This window comes from Humulus lupulus, chromosome 3 (genome assembly GCF_963169125.1).
Source record: "Humulus lupulus chromosome 3, drHumLupu1.1, whole genome shotgun sequence".
Taxonomy (NCBI): Eukaryota; Viridiplantae; Streptophyta; class Magnoliopsida; order Rosales; family Cannabaceae; genus Humulus; species Humulus lupulus.
In genome coordinates this window covers 147,669,931-147,692,211 of record NC_084795.1, presented here as the reverse complement: position 1 = coordinate 147,692,211, position 22,281 = coordinate 147,669,931, and the positions used below count along the sequence as shown (strand labels likewise).

Sequence of the window (22,281 nt, the reverse complement as noted above, 5' to 3'; positions counted from 1 at the left end):
CCAACCGGGAGAAGGATATCATAGATTAGTTCAAAACCTAAAGAAATAGAGATATGAATGTTTTTGGTATTTTTCCTCATATCTTCCATATATTTGGTATATGTTGTGCTATTTCTTAAAATTTGTATGAATAGAAGTTTTATTGAACAAAAGTGATCGATTTCTATTTTATTGATAATTTGTAGTTTTAATTATGGTTGTGTCTACTCCCATCATTTCTCATTTATCGATGGAGAAACTCACTAGAGAAAACTTACTTAAGTGGAAGAAGAATATCAACATTGTGTTGATTGGTGACAACTCCAAGTTCGTCATGACTGAGGAATCCCCAGAAGTTTCAGCTGAAGGAGTTACCAAGTTTGTAAGAGACAAATACGAGCGTTGGCAGGCAGCTAATAACATGGCATGGTACTACATGTTGACTAGTATGGTCGACACTCTCAAGACAAAGATGGAGAATATCAAGACGACCTACACAATCATGGATTAGCTCCAAGACATGTTCGGGGCAAAGTCTGTGCAGACTCATTTTAAGGCCACCAAGAAATATGCCAATGCTCGGATGACACCGTTTCAGCAGGTTCGTGATCACCTGATCCAGATGACAAACTACTTTTAGGAAGCTGAACTGCATGGAGCTACAATAGATGAGGAAACTCAAGTCGGCTTAATCCACAACAGTCTCTCTCCTACTTTCCTACCGTTCACCACCAACTATTTGATGAATAAACTTAATTATGGCCTGACGCAGCTCATGAACGAGCTTCCGACTTTTGAGTCTATCATGGGTGGAACAAGTAAGAGAGGAGAAAAGAAGACTACTGGTGGTGTTGTTGATCCAGCTAAGGCTGAAGCTAACCTAGCTTCATCTTTGAGAGCTGAAACAAGAAGAATGGTGGACATAATACCAACCCCAAGCCTGCAAAGGCCGCAAAGATGAGTGTACAACTAGATGTATAGACACCGAAGGGGAAGAAAAAGAAGAACAAAAAAGGTAAAGGTAGATGCTTTCACTGCAATGAAAAGGGGCATTGGAAATAAGATTGCCCCAAGTTTCTAGCAGCGAAAAATAAAGGTAATGATTATAGTTCCTTTATCTAAGAAACATGTGTTTTAGAGAAAGATAAATTTTTTTGGATTATCGATTTTGGAACAACTAACTATGTTTGTAATTCTTTACTGTTTCTAGAATTGTGGGAGCAGGTGGACGAATGCGGCTAAAAGCTTAGAGTTGAAAATGAAGCGTTCGTTGCAGCCTAAGCTAGAGGAAAGAGCTCCCCTGAAGTTCAGAAATAAATATTTAATTTTAAATAATGTATTTTTTATTTCGAATTTTAGTAGAAATTTAATTTCAATTTCCATTTTGTAATCAGAACAACTTGTTATGACTTTTACAAGTTCGAATATATCTAATTCTTTCAATAGATCACAATTTTGTATTGCATGTTTGGAAAACAGGCCTTATATTTTGCAACCTGATGAACCCATCGCGTTTAATAATGAATTATTCAAAGTGGCTAAACCTAGGACCAATAAACATCAAAAGACCGATAACGATACACATGATGTATTGATGGCATTTGAGACGAGGTCACATTGGCTATGATAGGATTCAAAGACTTACAAAGGACAGGCCTTTGGCGAACTAACCTTAGGAGAATTACCTGTCTGTGAATCATGTCTAGAAGGAAAATTGACCAAGTGTCCATTCTCTGTAAAGGGTGATAGGGCCAAAGTACCACTTGGAATAGTACATTCAGATGTTTGTGGAACTCTGAATGTGAAAGCTAGGGGTGGTTTTGAGTATTTTGTCACTTTTATTGATGATTACTCTAGATACTCATGTCTTTACCTATGCATAGGAAATCAGAAACATTTTCAAAGTTTTAGGAATTCCTAGCTATGGCTCAGAACCAATTAGGTAAAACGTTAAAGATCTTGTGATCTGATAGGGGTGAAGAATATTTTGATATGCAGTTCCAAGATAATTTAACTGAAGTTGGAATTTTATCTCAACTTACTGCCTGGGGTACTGCGCAACAAAATGGTGCAATGCAACGCCAGAGCAGAACTTTATTGGAAATGGTTAGATGCATGCTTAGTTACTCAACTTTACCAACATCATTATGGGGACATGCAATTGAAACTTCGAATGACATTCTAAATGATGCGTCATCCAAATCAATCCCCAAAACACCTTTAGAACGTTGGAATGGTCGTGAACCTAGTTTACACCATTATAGAATTTGGGGGTGTCCCGCCCACGTCCTGAGGGAAAAGGAAGGAAAGCTAGAACCGTTAACTGAAGTTTGCATATTTGTTGGCTATCCTAAAGGAAATCAGGGTGGACTTTTCTATAGTCATTAACAAAAGAAAGTGTTTACTTCTATGAATGCTACTTTTGTGGAAAATGACTATGTCCAAAACTTCAAACCGCCCAACAAAGAAGTTTTAGTGGAGATGGTTGAAGAATTGACTCCAACCAATGTTCCATCGTCATCAATTCAAGTTGATGATGAAACTACCACTTTTCATGATCCACCGACGCAAGTCAATTTAAATGAAGAAAGTACCGCTTTTCCTGAGCAAATAGTCACAGAGCCTCGTCGTAGTGGGAGGGTTTCTAGGAACCCAGATTGCTATGGTTTGGATAGTGAGACTAATATGGTTATTATTGACATTGGTGACAATGATCCATTGTCTTTCAAACAGGCAATGACTAGCCCTGAAAAGGAACTATGGCTCGAAGCCATGAAACATGAAATGGAGTCCATGTACTCAAATTTCGTCTGGGATTTTGTGGAAGCACCTAGTGACTTTAGGGCCATTGGGTGCAAGTGTATCTACAAGAAGAAATGAGGTGTTGATGGAAAGATCGAAACTTATAAAGCTCTATTAGTGGCAAAGGGTTATACCCAAAGAGAAGGCATGGACTATGGGGAAACTTTTAGTCTAGTAGCCATGCTCAAGTCCATTCGCATCCTCCTATCCATAGCAGCCGCTTTCGACTATGAGATCGGGAAAATGGACGTCAAGACAACTTTTCTTAACGAGAAGCTTAACAAAGTCATTTATATGGATCAGCCAGAAGGATTTTAAGTAGCTAGACAAGAAGGAAAAGTTTGCACATTGAATAGGTCCATTTATGGACTTAAGCAAGCTTCTCGTTCTTGGAATCTTAGGATGAAGAAGGATGTGGTGGAGTACGTTGCCAGATGCTTAACCTGTCAGCAGGTGAAAGCTGAGCACCAGCGACCAGCAGGGTTGCTTCAGCCTTTGGGTATTCCTAAATGGAAATGGGAGGACATTACTATGGATTTTGTGGGAGGTTTACCCAGGACAGTAGGGCTTCATGACTCGGTGTGGGTGATACTGGACAGATACACCAAGTCAGCCCATTTTCTTCCAGTGAGGTCGACATATACTGTGGATCAGTATGCTGAGTTGTATGTGAGGGAGATTGTACGTCTCCATGGGTTTCCTAAGTCTATAGTGTCAGACCAGGATCCTATCTTCACTTCCAAGTTTTGGGGTGGTTTGTAGAAGGCTTTGGGGACTCAGTTAAAGTTCAGTACTGCCTTTCATCCTCAGACTGACGGACAGTCTGAGAGGACGATCCAGGTATTAGAGGATATGCTCAGAGCGTGTGTGATTGACTTTGAGGGTTCATGGAGTAAGTATCTTCCGTTGATTGAATTTTCGTATAACAATAGTTATCAGTCAACGATTGGAGTGGCTCCCTATGAGATGTTGTATGGGAGGAAGTGTAGATCACCCATTCATTGGGACGAGATGGGTGAGAGGAGATATTTGGGGCCAGATATGGTTCAGAGGACAAGTGAAGCTATAGAGAAGATCCGGGCTAGAATGCTCGCTTCTCAGAGCAGACAGAAAAGCTACGCTGATCCTAAGCGTAGGGACGTGGAGTTTCAGGTTGGGGAGCACGTGTTCCTTCAAGTTTCACCTCTGTGAGGGGTGAGGAGGTTTGGAAAGAAGGGCAAGCTAAGCCCTAGATTCATTGGACCTTTTGAGATCCTGGCAAGGATTGGTCAGATGGCGTACAGATTAGCTTTGCCACCATCGTTGTCTGGAGTTCATGATGTATTCCATGTTTCTATGCTCCGGAAGTACGTCTTAGATGTGACTCATGTGTTGAGATATGAAGATTTGGAATTGCAGACACATTCGGCTTACGAAGAGCAACCAGTTCAGATCTTGGATCGAAAAGATAAAGTATTACGGAATAAGACGATTCCTCTTGTTAAAGTGTTGTGGAAGAATAGTAAGGTCAAGGAAGCGACCTGGGAGCTTGGGACAGCGATGCGGGATCAGTATCCTGAGTTGTTCAGGTAAATTTCGAGGACGAAATTCTCATTAGGAGGGGATAGTTGTAACGATCCAAATTCGCTAATAAGGCTTAAGGGCCTTGATTAGTGTGCCTGGAGGGCATAATGGGAATTATATGTGATTTAATGATTTAAAGCATGTTGTATGGCTATAAGAATATTTGAGATGCATGGCTATGTGTATTAGTATGCATGTAGGCCCTGATTAATTTATAAATGGCATAATTGTAATTTTTTCCCGTTGAGAGCATAACTGTATATATATGCGATAATTGTTGAGACCACATTATTATGTGGATATATCTGTGATCTGTGACTTGAGACGATCCTAGTGAGCAGATTAGCGAAAAAGTCATGGCGGGGATTTATACCCGGCTCAGGGTGAGCCTGGGGGTATAAATGGGAATTTAGTGAGTATATTGGAGTCTATTTTGACATCGAGGAATATAATTGGTGATTAATTAGGTATCGGGAAGTAAGCGGGAAATATTAGAGACACTCGAGGAAATTAGCGGGAATTGGGTAAAATGATCAAAATGCCCTAAGTGGATTAAAGGTTTAAAATTAAAAGGGAGGGCATAATGGTCAATTGGCTTACAAGAGATAAGTGTGCTGAGGCTTTATACTTAGTGGAAATTGTAGAAAAAGGTAGAAGGTTGTGGAAATAAAGAAAAGAAGGAAAAGGAAGAAAAAAGAAAAGGGAGAAAACATAACAGTTTTTCCAAAGGGTCGGTTTGTGGTTCTCTCACCATTTCTCTTCAATTTTCTTGGAGCAAGACTCAGAAGGGAGCTAGGTTAGGCTGAGCAACAAGAGTACTAAGCTAAGCTTGAAGGGCTGGCAAAGGATTAGCAAGAACACATCAATATTTGAGGTAAGTCTTTAGAGTTTTCAGTTTCTAGTTTGGCTTGTTTAAGCTATGGTGTCTAAGCTGAGTTGATGGGAATTTTAGGGGAATTCAAGCCAAGGTTTGAGGAGGAGCAAGCTAAGGAGGTCTAGAAGCTAACTCAAAGTCGAATTTCCATCAAAGGTATAAAATTCTAAGCTTTAAACTTTGAAGTTCTGACTGTTCTGCTAAGTTTCTGAAGTCTATGAGCAACTACGGTGAATTTTAAGATTAGGGATGCATGTGATTGGGCTTTGAGTATTTGGGATGCTTGGGATGAGTGGAGTGTGATAATAAGCTTATTTTTGAGTTTGGTGAAGGTTTGGAGAAGTTTTGGTCAAGTTTGGCTCGAGAAAATCGCAGGAAGGGAAAATGTGATGTTGGCTGTCTGTGACTAGCGCTACAGCGCTAGCCTTTGGGCGCTGTAGCGCTAGGCCATGCTTTCTGGGGGATTTAGTTCTACTTGTAGCACTGTAGCGCCCTCCTTAGAGCACTATAGTGCTGCCCTGTTTCCAGAAACGGATTTTAGGGTTATTTACAAGGGTTTTTGACCAAGGGTTCGGGGTTCAATTCCACCACCCTGTTTGGTGGAATTAGGACTTCCCGGGGGGCTTAGGATTGGTCCTGAGGCTAGGTTTTGGACTTGAGGTTTGGTGATGACTTTGACCTATGGTTGTGATTAGGTGAGCGCTAGAGCTCGAGAGGGATCGTGCTCAAGGAGTCAAGTGATCAAAGCTATCGAATCTAAAGGTAAGAAAACTGCACCCGGTTATATGTTTGTGATAGGACTAAGAGCTCCCGATATCTATATAATGTCAGTGATGGTATTACGCCACGGGACATGTGATAGCAGCCTAAGGGTGCCGTACACAATATTTGCGCACAGGGCGCGGCTTGGCCACTGGTAGCCGAGGACAGCTTATAACGGAGGGTGCGGCCTGAAGGGGCTAACCCTAGTATCATTTGTAAATTGATATATGATATGAGTTGATATGTTAATATGCTGAATACTTGGTTATACTGAATGTTTATATGATTGAGAACATGTTTATGCAATGTGAGATATTGGATTATCTGTTGATTACTTATGCTCTATTATTGTGTTTTCTTGCTGGGCCTTGGCTCACGGGTGCTACGTGGTGCAGGTAAAGGTAAAAGCAAGTTAGACCAATCCTGAGATGGAGAGCTACGGGGCTGAATGTACATAGCCAGCTGTTCGGTCGCTTTGGCCGAGGAGTGGATCAGGACAGGGATCGCTGAACTATCTATTTTACCTTAGTATGGCTAATATCGTATTTAGATTGTGAATATTTTGTAAATGGTTTTAAACCTATTATTTTGGGATCCCGTGTAAACAAGAAATGTTATATATAAGAAATGTGACTTTTAAAACCAAAATCTTTTAACCCTAGTAGATTATAGTTTCAGTAACACAATTTTAACTAAATGACTTAATTAGCAAGTCTAGCACTTTTATAAACACACAGTGTAACGGTCTTGGCTATCCAGGGCGTTACAACTTGGTATCAGAGTGTCCTAGGTTTATGGGTCTTGAAGACTAGCTGGATATGTACATTCGCCGCAAGAGACAAGCTCAACTCAGGGTTTGGTAATTGTGTACACTTGATTATGTGTTTAAATGATTTAAATGAGATATCACTGTTGATATTTGTTTGATTAATAGGGAGCATGAGATATTGATAGGGCCTGGCCCTTGACTATTACATGATGCTTTTGAGGCGTGCTTATTAGCACTGCTGTGCATGTGGATGAATATCTGGATGAATTGCTGTATTTTGATTGATTGTGAATGATCGGAGTTCCTGTGATGGACCATGAAAGGATTATTACCCTGTCATCACAGTCTGATTCCCGAGTCATTGATTGCAGATTGACTTGGATAATTATGCGTCCAAGAAAATCCATGCGACTATCCGGTAGGTCTGGGGCTAGAGATGATGATCAGGGCTCGACCCCTCCGCCAGTCCCTGGGAACTAGCAGCAGGTAATGGCAGACATGTAGGCTCGGCTACAGAGCCAAGATGAGCAAATTCGAATTCTGCGGCAGCAGGCTCCATCTAAGAGTGTTGCCCCTATTGTGCCACCTGCAGTGGTACCTGTAGTGCAGCCAGCTGAGGTTGGGAATAAGTGGGAATCGTTGTATGAGTGGTTCAAGAAGCAGCAGCCCCCGATCTTTGAGGGAGGACCAGATTCGCTGAAGGCTGAACAGTGGATGACTATGATTACTACCATTCTTGTTTTTATGAGGGTGGAAGGACATGACAGAGTGGCCTATGCCACTTATATGCTAAGGGAGGATGCCCGAATCTGGTGGGAGGTGGCATCACAGACCAGAGATGTTACTGCATTGACTTGGGAAGGATTCAAGGATCTATTCAGTCAGAAGTATTATAATGTTGCCATCAGGGCAGCGAAGATAAATGAGTTTGTGGGGTTAGTTCAGGGCAATATGACAATTACAGAATATGCCTTGAAGTTTGACAGACTTGCGAAGTTTGCACCAGATCTTGTGCCTAGTGATGCAGCTAGGCAAGACAGATTTATCAGAGGGCTGAATGCTATGATAGCCCGAGATGTGAGAATTACCACAGTTCCTGAAGGGACAACTTATGCCCAGGCTTTGGAGAAGGCTCTTACCGCTGAGGAAGCGAAGAATAAGATATGGAGAGAGAGTGCTGTGAGGAGGGAGGGTCGCAGGGCGGTGCCTCTATATTCTAGTTCTGGTAGGGGCGGAGGCCCCAGTGATTTGAAGAGAAAGACCCCTGAGACTTCGATCGCTCCTGGTCCTGATAGGAGAGGTCGGGGTACCCAGGGTGGGCGTCAGGGAGGCAATGATTCATGGAGGACTTATCCAGAGTGCATGAGGTGCAATAGACGCCATCCGGGCGAATGTCGGGCTAAGGCCTTTATGAGTGCAGGGTGGTGTGACACCTCAGGAAAGATTTCTTGACAGTGAAGAAGGGAGATGCAGGGAAGGTGGACAGCTTGACTCCAGCTCGAGTGTTCACCCCGATGAAGGTAGAGGTCGAGGCTAGTCCCTCGGTAGTGATAGGTCAGCTTTCTAGCGCTGGCACTTCTTTTACTGTTTTGATAGACTCTAGTGCTACGCTTTTGTTTGTATCTGATTAGGTGATTGATAGATTGTGTAGACCTAGTGAGTATAATACTTCAGGGTTTGGGACTATTTTGCCTACAGGAGAACTGGTAGTATCTAGGAGGTGGATTAGAGCACTTCCAGTGATAGTTGATGGTAGGGAGTTATCAGTAGATCTAATTGAGTTGAGTATGGAGGACTTTGATATGATTCTAGGTATGGATTGGTTGGTTAGATATGGAGCTACCATTGACTGCAGGAAGAAGATGGTGACTTTTGAGCCAGAGGGAGAGGATCTGTAACGACCCCAAATTCGGTATTAAGGCTTAAGGGCATGGAGTAGTGTGCCTGGAGGGCATAATGGGATTATGTGTGTGACTTTTATGAGTTTAATGCATGAATATGATTTAATGCATGAATATGATTTAATGCACATTATATGACTATTTGATTAATTGTGATGCATGACTATGTGAACTAGTATGCATGTAGACCTGATTGAGCATATTTGTAATTTGGCCATGTTGGGCCTGACTATGTTGATACCTGTGATCTATGACTCGAGACGATCCTAGAATGAGTGGGTTAGCGGAAAGTCAAAGCGGGAACCTGTACCAGGCTTGGGTTAAGCCTGGGGAGTTTAATTGAGAATCTGGGAATATATTTGATGATTAATCCGGTATTGGGTAGCGAGCGAGAATTATTAGGAACACTTGAGGAATTAGTGGGAATTTGGGTAATATGACTAAAATGCCCCTTTATGGACATAAAGGTTTAGAATTAGTAAGGGAGGGCATTTTGGTCATTAGGCTTGTAAGAGATAAAATAAAGAAGGTCTTTATACTTAGTGGATTTTGTAGAGAAAAGCATAGGCTGAAAAGAAAGAAAGAAGGAAGAGAAGGAAGAGAGGGAAAACTGAAGGGTTTGGCTTTGAAGATTCGGTTTGTGGCTCTCCCAACCATTTCACTTGATTTTCTTGAGGTTAAGCTCAGTGGAAAGCTAGGGTTAGCTGAGCATCAAGGATCCTAAGCTAGGCTTGAGGATTGGCAAGGGATTGGCAAGATCACATCAGAGATTTGAGGTAAGTTCTTGAGGTTTTCGGTTTTAGGGTTTTGCTGGTTTTGAGCTGTGTTTTTGAGCTAAATGGATGGGGCTTTTGGGGAAAACAGGTCAAGGTTGTGAAGGTGCAAGCCAAGGAGGTCTAGGGTTCAGTTCAAGGTCGAAATTCCACCCACGGTATGATTTCTAGACCCTATCCTTGTTGTTTGAGTGATTTTCTGGTTTTTGGGTTCATTGAGTTGGATTTTGAGTTGTGGGTTGCTCGAGCTTGGGATTGAGTTCATGGGGTGCTTGGGATGAGTGTGAGGTGTGTATAAGTTTGTTTTTGGACTTGGGAAAGAGTTGGACAAGTTTGGGGTCGAAATGGGTGAAGAAAATCGCAAGATGCGATTTTTGGTTTTGGTCTGCTGCAACTAGCGCTACAGCGCTAGTCAGGGGGCGCTGTAGCGCTAGCCCTGTTCTGGTGAGGGTGGTTCTGCTTGTAGCGCTACAGCGCCCTCTTTTGAGCGCTGTAGCGCTGCACTGTTCACAGAGGGGATTTTTGGGCTTTTGTGAAGGGATTTTGACCTAGGGTTCGGGGCTTGATTCCGCCACTTTGTTTTGGGGATCTAGGACTTCCCAGGGGCTCAGGATTAGTCCCGAGGCTAGGTTTTGGACTTGAGGATTGGTGATGACTTTGACTTGTGGACTTTGCTTAGGTAAGCGCTAGGGCTCGGGTAAGATCGTGCTCAAGGAGTCAGGTTGATCAAGGCTACTGAATCTAAAGGTAAGAAAACTGTAACACCCGAGAATAGGGCATGGCCCCACTGTGTGATTGCAGGGCATGGCCCCAGACTGTATTATGTGCAAATGTTTAACCTTAAATGAATCATAATGTGTGTGAATGATGATTTCGAATGTACTATATGTGTGATTATAATGAAATGAACGGCAAGGGCCGAGTGCGGCGTAGGCCGGGTACGGCCGTGGGGCCGAAAGTAACACACAGCACATGGGATGCTTATATTCAGGGTGGGACCCAAGGGATACATGAGTTATCCTCGCGGTGAGAACCGAAACCCCAAGCTTTGGTAAGGCCTCTGGGGCGGCATGGCCGTGCTTGTTTATTATGATAGTTTTCCTATTTATCAGTGAATTATGCCAGCTATATGAATTGCATATGTTATGTATTATTTGGGTTTTCTTGCTGGGCTTCGGCTTACGGGTGCTCCATGTTGCAGGTAGAAGCAAGGAGTCAGTCAACCGGCCATGAGTATGGAGAGCGTGGGGGCGGCGCGTACATGTTCGGCCTGCCCGACTGCTTTGGTTGGGGGCATTTAGTATATGGCTGTATTAAATCATTCTTTTGAGAACTGATCAAGTGTAAATCTATTTTTGAGTTGTAAATATTTTGTAAACCTCATTTTGGGATCCCAGATGTTTTACATTTAACGTTTTCAATGAAACTAATCATTTTCGAAGAGTACAGCCTTAAACTCTGATTTATTCACACTTTTGGTTTTAGAAACCACTTAGAGTCAATTAAATGCACAATTTCTATTTTAAACTCACTTAGTAACGGCTCTAAGGTAGTAGGGCGTTACAAGATCCCTTTGTTTTTGTGGGAGCGGTGCGTGGACCCCGCATGCCCAGGATATCGGCGTTGAGAGCCAGAGATTTGCTACAGCGTGGATGTATAGGCTTTCTGGCTAGTGTGGTGGATACCACCAGGGTTTCGCCAGTAGGACCAGAGGAGACCAGATTGGTTTGTGAGTTCTTGGATGTATTCCCGGAGGACTCGCCAGGGTTGCCGCCGCGTAGGGAGATTCAGTTTGTTATTGAGTTGGCGCCAGGGACAGAGCCGGTGTCCAGGGCACCGTACAGGATGTCACTGGCGGAACTGAAAGAATTAAAGATACAGCTGCAGGAGCTTCTGGATTTGGGGTTTATCAGACCTAGTTACTCGCCATGGGGTGCTCTAGTTTTGTTTGTGAAGAAGAAGGACGGGACCTTGAGAATGTGCATTGACTACAGGGAATTGAACAAGTTAACTATTAAGAATAAGTATCCCCTACCAAGAATTGACGACTTGTTCGATCAGCTACAGGATAAGACGGTGTTCTCAAAGATTGATCTTCGATCTGGTTATCACCAGCTGAGGATCAAGGATGAGGACATACCTAAGACGGCCTTTCGAACGCAGTATGGGCACTATGAGTTCTTGGTCATGTCTTTTGGTTTGACCAATGCCCCAGCAACCTTTATGGATCTAATGAACAAGGTGTTCAAGGATTTCCTGGATCAGTTCGTTATTGTCTTCATCGACGACATCTTAGTGTATTCCAGTTCAGAGGCAGAGCACGAGCTTCATCTTCGACAGGTTCTTCAGAGGTTGAGGGAGCATCAGTTGTATGCCAAGTTTAAGAAATGTGAATTTTGGTTACCAGAAGAGACATTCCTTGGACATGTCGTGGGTGCAGATGGGATTAAGGTGGATCCATCTAAGGTAGAGGCGGTCAGGAATTGGCCGAGGCCAAGGAATGCCTCGGAGGTGCGGAGTTTTCTTGGTTTGGTGGGTTATTACAGATGGTTTGTAGATGGCTTCTCGAAGATAGCAGCACCAATGACAGAATTGACACGGAAGAATCTGAAGTTTATCTGGTCAGATAAGTGTGAAGACAGTTTTCAAGAGTTGAAGCGACGGCTTATTACAGCGCCAGTGTTGAGTCTTCCTTCAGGGGAAGGGAAGCTTGTTGTTTACTGCGATGCATCGAGGTTAGGCTTAGGCTGTGTGTTGATGCAGAATGAGAAAGTCATAGCTTATGCATCATGACAGTTGAAGGAGTATGAGCAGCGGTATCCTACCCATGATTTGGAGCTGGCAGCAGTGGTATTTGCAATGAAGATCTGGCAGCATTATCTGGATGGGGAGAAGTTCGAGGTATACAATGATCATAAGAGCCTGAAGTATTTCTTTACACAAAAGGACCTGAACATGAGGTAGAGGCATTGGCTGGAGTTGGTAAAAGACTATGATTGTGATATTCTTTACAATCCGGGGAAAGCCAATGTGGTGGCAGATGCATTGAGCCGAAGGGGCCCATGTCAGTTATATAGTTCCATTCAGATCTTAAGAGAATTAGCTGATGAGATGGTCAGAGCAGGGATAGAGTTGGTGGTAGGCCAGTCGACCCTGCTAGAGCGGATTAGAGAAGGGCAGTTTGCAGATGCTCAATTACAGAGGGTTAGAGAGGATGTCTTTGTGGGAGTAGCTAAGGACTTTTCTATTTCTGGGGTTGGGTTACTTCGGTATCAGGGACGGATTTGTGTTCCAGCTAATGAGAGAATTAGAAGAGAGATACTAGATGAGTCTCATACTACGACTGAAGCTCTCCAACTCATGGCTAGTCCAACTATCAACTCCCTTACCTGCACCAGGTAGCACCCGTGAGCCAAGGTCCAACAAGAAAACTTAAAACAACATGCATAACTAGGAAACAATATAAAGAAACTAAACATAATTCACCAGATTCAATAGACAATAAACTATAGGCAGATGCTTGAGTCCGCAAAGCAGTTGGAGCAAGGAGAGATGACTATGAGAGTGGGAAGTGGAGCGCTTGTTTCAGCTAAAGCATGTGGAACAGTCCGTTTAAATTTTAAGAACAATTTTCTAGTTTTGAATAATGTGCTATTTATTCCTGAAATTACTAGAAACATTATTTCTTTATCTATGTTACATGAAAAAAAATTTAACATTTCTTTTAATAATAATATGATTTTTATTTCATGGAATGGGAGCAATATTTGTCATGCAAAACAAAAGAACGAACTGTACATGCTTAATCTAATAGAAAAATCGCTCAATAATTCTGAATTGTTTAAAGTAGCTGTTCCTCAAAGTAACAAAAGACAAAAGGTTTCTAAAGAAAATGACACGTATCTATGGCACTTAAGATTAGGTCATATCAGTCTAGATAGGATAAACTGGTTAACTAAAAATGGACCTCTAAGGGAACTAACAGTTGGAACCCTACCGGTTTGTGAATCCTGTTTAGAAGGAAAATTGACTAAACGACCTTTCACTTCGAAGGGAAATAGAGCCAAAGAACCACTAGAGCTAATACATAGTGATGTATGTGGTCCAATTAACATTCAAACTCGAGGTGGTTATGAATATTTTGTCACATTTACTGACGACTATTCTAGATATGGTCATGTGTACCTAATGCTTAAGAAGTCAGAAACTTTTGATAGGTTTAAAGACTTCAAAGCTTTAGCTGAGAAGCAATTAGGTAAATCTTTAAAAACACTCCGATCTGATCGTGGTGGTGAATATTTGGATTCTGAATTCAAAGATTTCTTGTTGGAGCAAGGAATTCTATCCCAACTCACAGCACCTGGAACGCCACAACAAAACGGAGTTTCAGAGAGAAGAAACTGGACTCTGTTGGACATGGTCAGGTCTATGTTAAGCTACTCTTCACTTCCCTTATCGTTTTGGGGATATGCACTATAAACGGCTAACTACATTTTGAATGTAGTTCCGTCCAAAGCTGTGACAAAGACACCTCTGGAACTATGGAATGGAAATAAACCTAGTTTACGACATTTCCATATTTGGGGTTGTCCTGCTCATGTGCTAAGACTTAAATCTAGAAAACTGAATTCTAGGTCTGAAGTGTGTATATTTGTGGGCTATGCTCCAGAAACAAGAGGTGGATATTTCTATAGCCCAAGTGATCAAAAGGTATTTGTTTCGATAAATGCAACCTTTTTAGAACACGATTATATGAATAATTTTAAACCTCAGAGCAAAGTAGTTTTAGAGGAACTAATGACAGATAATATTTCATCTCCATCCTCTTCATCAGTTAATGATAAAACAACAAAAGAAACCACAATTCCTGAAAAGGAAAAACCAGTGCAACGTCGTAGTGGGAGGATTGCGAGACAACCTATTCGCTACGAACATGAGGCACACGTCCTTGTATCAGATACTGAAAAGGACGATCCATTGACTTTTAAAGAAGCAATGGAAGACCCTGATGTTGATAAGTGGCAAGTTGCCATTAATCAAGAAATGGAATCAATGTATTCCAATTCAGTCTGGGAACTTGTAGATCTGCCATACAATGTTAATGCCATTGGATGCAAATGGATCTACAAGAAGAAAAGGGGTGCAAATGGAAAAGTAGAGACCTATAAAGCAAGGCTTGTGGCCAAAGGCTACACACAGAGAGAGGGTGTGGACTATGAAGAAACATTTTCTCCTATGGCCATGCTTAAGTCCATTCGCATACTCTTATCCATAGCTGCCATCTATAATTATGAGATATGGCAAATGGACGTCAAGACAGCTTCTCTGAATGGCCACCTTGATGAAACCATTTATATGGAACAACCAGAAGGGTTTATAAAGAAGGATCAAGATCAAAAGGTATGCAAATTGTTGAAATCCATGTATGGATTGAAACAAGCATCAAGATCTTGGAACTTAACATTTGATGAAACTATTAAAACATATGTTTTTGAACAAAATGTTGACGAAGCATGTGTTTATAAATACATCAAAGGAAAAATTGTGGTTTTCTTAGTTCTTTACGTTGATGATATCCTACTCATTGGGAATGATGTAGAGACATTATCAAATGTAAAGAAATGGTTGGCTGACAAATTCCAAATGAAAGATTTGGGAGAAGCAAGCTATGTTCTAGGCATTAAAATTCTAAGAGATAGAAAGAACAAGCTCCTAGCACTTTCACAAGCAAATTATATTGATAAAGTGCTTGAAAGATTCTCTATGGAGAATTCCAAAAAGGGTCAATTTCTGACCAGACATGGAGTTACTCTTTGCAAAGATCAGTGTCCAAAGACACCACAAGAGAAAAAGGATATGAGAAAGTATCCCTATGCATCAGCTGTAGGGAGCCTAATGTATGCAATGTTATGTACTAGACCTGACATATGTTATGCAGTAGGGATTTTCAGTCGTTATCAATCAAATCCAGGTTTGGAACACTAGATTGCGGTGAAACATATTCTTAAGTATCTTAGGAGAACGAGAGACTATATGCTAGTATATTCGGGTAGTGACCTCGAACCTACTGGATACACTGACTCAGATTTTCAATCTGACAAGGATAGAAGAAAGTCTACTTCTGGGTCAGTATTCACTCTTGGTGGTGGAACAGGTGTCTGGAGAAGCATTAAGCAATCCAGTATAGCTGATTCAACCATGGAAGCTGAATACATAGCAGCTTGTGAAGCAGCTAAGGAAGCAGTTTGGCTGAAAAAGTTCTACACAGATTTGGAAGTAGTTCCAAAAGTGGAGAAACCACTTGTTCTTTACTGTGACAACAGTGGAGCAGTGGCCAATTCTAAAGAACCAAGAAGCCACAAGAGGGGAAATCATATAGAGCGCAAATACCACTTAGTCAGAGAAATCGTACATAGAGGAGATGTGACCATTCTGAAAATCGCATCAGAACACAACCTGGCGGACCTGTTCACAAAGACGCTTCCAGCAAAGCAATTCGAGGGTCATGTACGTAATATGGGATTGCGAGAAATTCCTCACTTGCCTTAAGTACAAGTGGGAGATTGTTAGGAGTGTGTCCTAAAAGCATGTAAAGACATTTGTTTTCCTGTGAATAAATAAATACAATGGTTTATTATTATTGTCATATTTAGATTGTTAAATTATTGTTTGAATAATTTTGTAAATATCAGAAAAATTCCATATTCATTATTGAGGATGTGATCTTGTATTAGTACGAGAGAATTAAGATCACATGAACGAATAAAAATAGTCAACAACAACAAATTAAAGTTATGGAATTCTTTAATTGGAGTTGTAAGTACGGTTTATTGAGTATCATAATGATACAAATAATCTAGATTCGGATTATTGATGTGGAAAGACATCTCGGTAAAGGTGCTTTATATAATATGATTATATATGACATGGACCGATATGAATTAAAGTCTTTATCCAAAAAACATTTAATAATAAAGACTTGTAATTCATATCATAATTGATGATCATTTATAGATCAACCTAAATCCTGAGTGTTCATGAACTCCTGTTCATGTTTATTAAATCTTTTGATTCATTCGTTAAGGTCTCTTCAAAGAATGAGGCTAATGACTTTTATTTTGGAGATTTAATATCATGGATGGCTGGGAACATGTATCAACAATACGGAATCTAATCTTTCCTAACGGATCGTATATTAGTTCTCTTAAGGGTTAATTCTGGAACTGAATGATTTTGAGCTCAAATCTATAATTAGATTATAGATTAATTATTCACTAGTGAATTAATGGTACTTAAGGAATAAGAAGTAAATTAGAAAGGTTAAATGGTAATTCTTCCATTCTAATTTATGAACTATTTAATTAGAGGGTTGAACTATTGTAAGATGGTTATATCAATGGACGACATAATATAAGATTTCTGTAAAAGTATATCTATGACATAAAGAGTGCAATTCTGAATTTATACTGGAGTAATATCAGAATTAATAAATTAACTATTATAATTAAAGAGTTTAATTATTTAGTTTATTTATTGGAGCTTAATGTTATAGGTCCATGGTCTCCAAAATGGCTCAAACAAACACTAACAAAGGTAAACACAAAAAATGGGCAAAAAGGACTTATGTGATAAGTAAAATATTTTTCTATGTATCAAACATAATTATTGTTTAATTATGTGTAATTAATTAATTAAGAATTAATTAATTATTTGAATTAACAAAATTATAATTAATTTTGAATTAATGTATTTTTGGGATTTTTGGTATTTAAATAATAATAAAAATTGGAAAAAATCACATGCCATCACAGGCATGTGGTACACGTGTGGCACAGTGCACAAGCACTGTGCTACACGCATAAGAGAGTGTACTCAGTCTCTTGATTCCACAATTTTAGTTATTTAAATATTAAATAAATAATGAGTTATTTTAATATCATTAAAATATTATTATTTAAACAAAAATCCGATAACTGGTCAGTTATTTTGAATTTGTTTAAAATAAAAAATATTTTAATATATAGGATATATTAAATATAGGATATCAGTTTTTCAAAGAACGTAACTTTTCAGGGATAGAAAAATATCTAGGAATCTCTCTCAGAGAAGGAGAACAGTGACATAAACAAAGGTCATTGTTCTTCACAAAACCTAGGTCCAAAACTTTATTAGATCTCATGTGTTGAGAACATCTGATAAATAGTTTATTGCCTATTATTTGTATAGCGAGCCCACACTCGTTCTTTGTGTGCCTGAGAACATTTTGGAAGATCTTGGTGTGAGATCTCAATGATTCAGCCATACGAAAAGATAGCAGCTAGGAAGGACCTGAGGTAATTTTTCTGTTCATGTCCTTAATTCAATATATATATGCATGTGAAGAAGTAGATCTAGAAATCTTATGGGATTAATCTAACAATTTGATTGTTGTTCCGCTGCGTATAATCTCTGAATTGATCAATAAGAACCAACATGTATCTCAATCAGTAATGCAAGTGATTAGGTGTCGACGCCCTTAGGCTGAGCCCTCTGTTTATTTAGCTGATCCCAGCTCGCTTAGGCCGAGTCTTCTGATTATTTAGCTGGCCCGGGCTCGCTGCTGCAAGTGTCCGCAGACACATTGCAGGGCAATGAGCACATATGGTCTTTCTCAGAAAGAGAACGTACCATAGAGGCACATGTCTAGGAACCTACTCACACCCCCGGGGTTGCCGAAACCTGTCTGGGGCCACACAACCCAAGACCGGTCACCCAGCCTTGTAATTGTATGGGAGTTGGACTGCCTCTTACCGTCCATGCTATGTCTCAGGAACCTTTTCAATACGGTCCGGATTGCTAGCTTTCGTTCATAGTTTGGCTACAGATGATACACGAGGAATCTTTTTATGTTGGTTCTTCCTTCTAATGACTGGCATATCTATGATTCTTTGCTGCCAGATGAAGCAGCAAGCATCGGTCCGTAGAACCTATAAAAAAGAGATGGTTGTGGCGCAAAGTACTCTTGTGCATCTAGGTCACTCTGCTCACGCGCAACTGAGTCCTCTGATTATTTAGCTGACCCCGGCTCACATTGGCCGAGTGGCGTCCAATGCGCTTAACATTAGCCTCGGCACCCTTAGGTCATACTTTCATAAAAAGCATATCTCAATACAGTCACACATTACATTTATTCAAATATAGGGAATCTTAGTCCCAAACACAACCACATGAGTGCAGTTTTCTTACCTCGAATCCTGAGCACCAAGCATATGGCAGCCCCGAGCACGATCTCTAATCCTTGAGCCCATGTGATATAACCTAGTCACAAAGGGATAATGGATAACCATAAGATTCTAAACTATTTAAAAGCTTTGGATTAAGATACTAGCCTTCAGGACCTCGATTTCTACTAAATCGGGTAGTAGAATTGTCCCAAGCACTTATGTTTGGATCCCCAAGCCTCCCTGATCCTTAAGACACACCTAGGCTAAAACTGTCTAGGCAGGCCAAGACCTGGCCCTGAGGGTCGTGGCACACCTCAAGTCAGAGGCGCAGCCTCTGCATCAGGGGGAGGCGGGTCGCGACTTGCCCCCCTATGATCGCGGCGCATCTTCATGTCAGTTGCCCTCCCAACGCCTTTTGGGGTACGCGGGCCGCGATGCTCATGAACTAGGTCACGGCGTGCTCCCGTGAACCCAGAATCCCCTGGGTTTTCTAGCATTTTTTCCTCTGCCATATCCTCAAAATTCAAACTCAACCTTCAACCGAACTTTGAATTAACTCTAGTATCTTTATTCTTATCGCCTAAACATCATAACTAATCTATAAACAATTTCCTCACATCATCAAACAACCAAAATCAGACTTGGTAATCATGTTCATGCAAGCTCTACGTTTTAACATTATTTCAACAGAATTTCAGCAATAACACCTAAAATCTTACCTCAATTGTTTGCCTAACCACCTTAGAAATCCTTGACTCATTCCAGCTTTGATTCTCCAGACCTTCCTAGCTAAATTTTCAGCTTAATTGCTTGAGTCTTCTCCTCCAATACTTCAATGCCTCCTTGGGTTCTAGAGAGGAAATGAAAGAACGTGAGAGAAGAGAGGGAGAGAGGTTGTTTGAGGTTATCCTCTTAATTCAGTTGGGTTCTAGTTACTCTTAGAGCTTCAGCTGAGTGCATCCTTTAACTGGAAAGGACTAAAATACCCCTTAGTTAACACAACCTCTCCTTTTTGCCCCTATGGGCGATATGGTCATTCTCCCCAATTACCGTTAATTCCTCAAGTCATCCTATAAATTCTCGATTAATCTCGGCATGTCCCACTAATTACCAAATATTTACCCATTACTCAATAAACCCCAAATACACATTAAACATTCAGAAATATCCCTAGGCTCACCCCGAGCCGGGTATTAAACCCTGCTGTGACTATTCTGCCAATCCGCCCACCAAGAACGCCTCGAGCCGCATACTACAAATATATCCACATAATAATGTGGTATCAATCATTTAACACATATAATCACACTTATGCCTGTTACGGGCCAATATTTCAAATATGCCCATATTAACAATAACGGGCCCACATGCATATTTAATACTCATAAACATGCATATAATCATACTCACAGTATCATAAATATCATGCATGCCACATAGTCACACATTTAATCAATTAATTACACATATATCCAATTATGCCCTCCCAACACGTTCATCAAGGCACTAAATCCTATTATCATTTTTGGGATGTTACAACTATCCCCTTCTCATTGAAATTTCTTCCTCAAAATTTATTCAAACACTTCAGAAAACAAATCCTGTAAACCAGATTGTAACCACAGAGTCCAGTCCTTTACCCTTTTACCCTTTAGTAACACTCTTATTAGAGTGACAGTCTTAATCCATAAATCCTTATCTCATTTATCATAATTCCATTAATTGTTCTTTACGTAGTAACTCCCGCTGGAATCCTAAGTTCTCCTTACCTCATCAATGGTGATATCATACATTTCTTTCCTTGATATTGACACCAGTAACATTCATAAGCCTCCACATATACTAGGGTAAGGCTAACTTGCAAGCCTTCAGCCTAGTCCTTGGTATGATCTCGGAACCCTTATTAAATCGGGAGTCAAAACCCCTCTTTATTTCCCAAAATATCATATTTTTCTTGTCTGCAATATTCGGAGAAGTACAAGTCTCCCCATACTTGAAACTTGCAAACTCTTATGTCCTTTCAGATAGGCAGACACTTTTTCCCTAATAATCCTAATAACTTCATTGGTTTCCTCAAACTAAAACTGAATCACAATATTCTCTGTCTTTCATTTCATTACTTAGAACAAGTACTTCTTGCTCTCTATCTTACTATATCTCATGCCGAGTCATCCTAGTCGTTGACCGGTATTCACCATTGTGACTATTCTATCGAGGGACCGTACTAGTCCTACTTCCCCAAACACTTATACATTCAATGTATAATTCTCAAAATCTGAGTCACTTCTTCAGATTTTCAGCTTATCTAAAGGTAACCAATAATTCTAGGTTTCAACCTTATACTCTTTGCTTTCTATATCCTTTTTCAAAACTTGGAAAATAAACGGTCTCAACCCGACATTGTCAATTTCGATGTTCCATGGAGACATACACTCTCTTGTTGCCCAAATGCCTTATTGTGTCACCCGTTCATACGAACCGTAGTGTATTAACTCAATTTGTTGAGTCGCAACCTTTTTACTTCCTGTCGGATGTGGTCCACTCTTACGATCCAGCACTATACCTTTTTACCTTCCAATATATGCATTTTTTTTTTATTTCAACATCCATTTAAATGTCCTGGTTAATGTATTCATCTAGAATCTCCACCTCAACACTAGGCTTCATCGGATCACTTATCCGATCTTCATATCTTACTTCATTCATAATAAAATAGTAGGATTCTGAACCATTCCTACAAGATCTTCTCTCTGAATTTCATTGTCCATAGAGATATATCAGTCCACTATCATCTGCAGATTATCTCGTCTGACTTTACTATAGACCGTGGCGTCGTATCCAACTGGTACAGATCTTTCCAACTTAGAAGGTCAACTTCCATATTAATTTTCTTTTATTCAATCAAGGGTTTCCAACATGAATCACCGATTAATTTCCACTAGGTCTTGGTCTCAAGGTTATTCCTCTACAGATGACCAAACGCTCAAATCCTTCTGCTAATATATCCATTGCTATTCCATGGATGCCAGCACTTCATCTTAACCGTGGCTATCTAGTATTATCATCAACTTAATGTTCCATGCATAACATTTGTATTCTTATTATTTGATGCACCACCTTATAGTTTCATGTCTCAAACAAAGACAATATCCATCATGTTGTCCCCCCGCATTCGTCCATTACTTATGGATTCTAACACCATAGGGTGCTACCAATCCTTATTTTTTCTTCTGAAAAATCTGATACAAAACTATCCATTTAGTCCAACTTTAGGTTCTTGTGTCATCCCAATCTTGGGTGTAGCTGTCTTTGAAGACAAGTAGTAGATGACGTGCGCCTACTGGTCTCACTATACTTCTGATCCCTTAGGCGTTCTTCAGTAATTTCTTTGTGGATTCTGACTAAATTCTTTCATACTTGATCCCATCACTTCCTATAATGTGACCTTGATTACTTTTGGAGACATCGAAGCTTATACTTTCTAGAGCCTTACCTGAAACCTTGCTTCATCAGTCTTAACATTATCAATGCAGTAGTCGTTCACGTTCTCTCTACTTGTCAAACTTACCTGTATCGTTGAAGTATTGGTCAGTTAAGAACCTCCACTGATAACCTATCATATCCTACTTGGTGATAGGCGTAATTCCTAAAATGT

The 22,281-nt window shown here is 40.4% G+C and overlaps 1 protein-coding gene across 1 annotated transcript; it reads left to right on the top strand.

Moving 5' to 3' along the window:
• Window positions 1–313: 313 nt before the first annotated feature.
• On the top strand, window positions 314–18,477 carry LOC133825128 (cytochrome c biogenesis CcmF N-terminal-like mitochondrial protein 2). The gene is made up of 2 exons (XM_062258116.1): window positions 314–408; window positions 18,198–18,477. The coding sequence occupies exons 1-2, from the start codon at window positions 314–316 to the stop codon at window positions 18,475–18,477; spliced, it is 375 nt and encodes a 124-aa protein (XP_062114100.1).
• The last annotated feature ends 3,804 nt before the right edge of the window (window positions 18,478–22,281 follow it).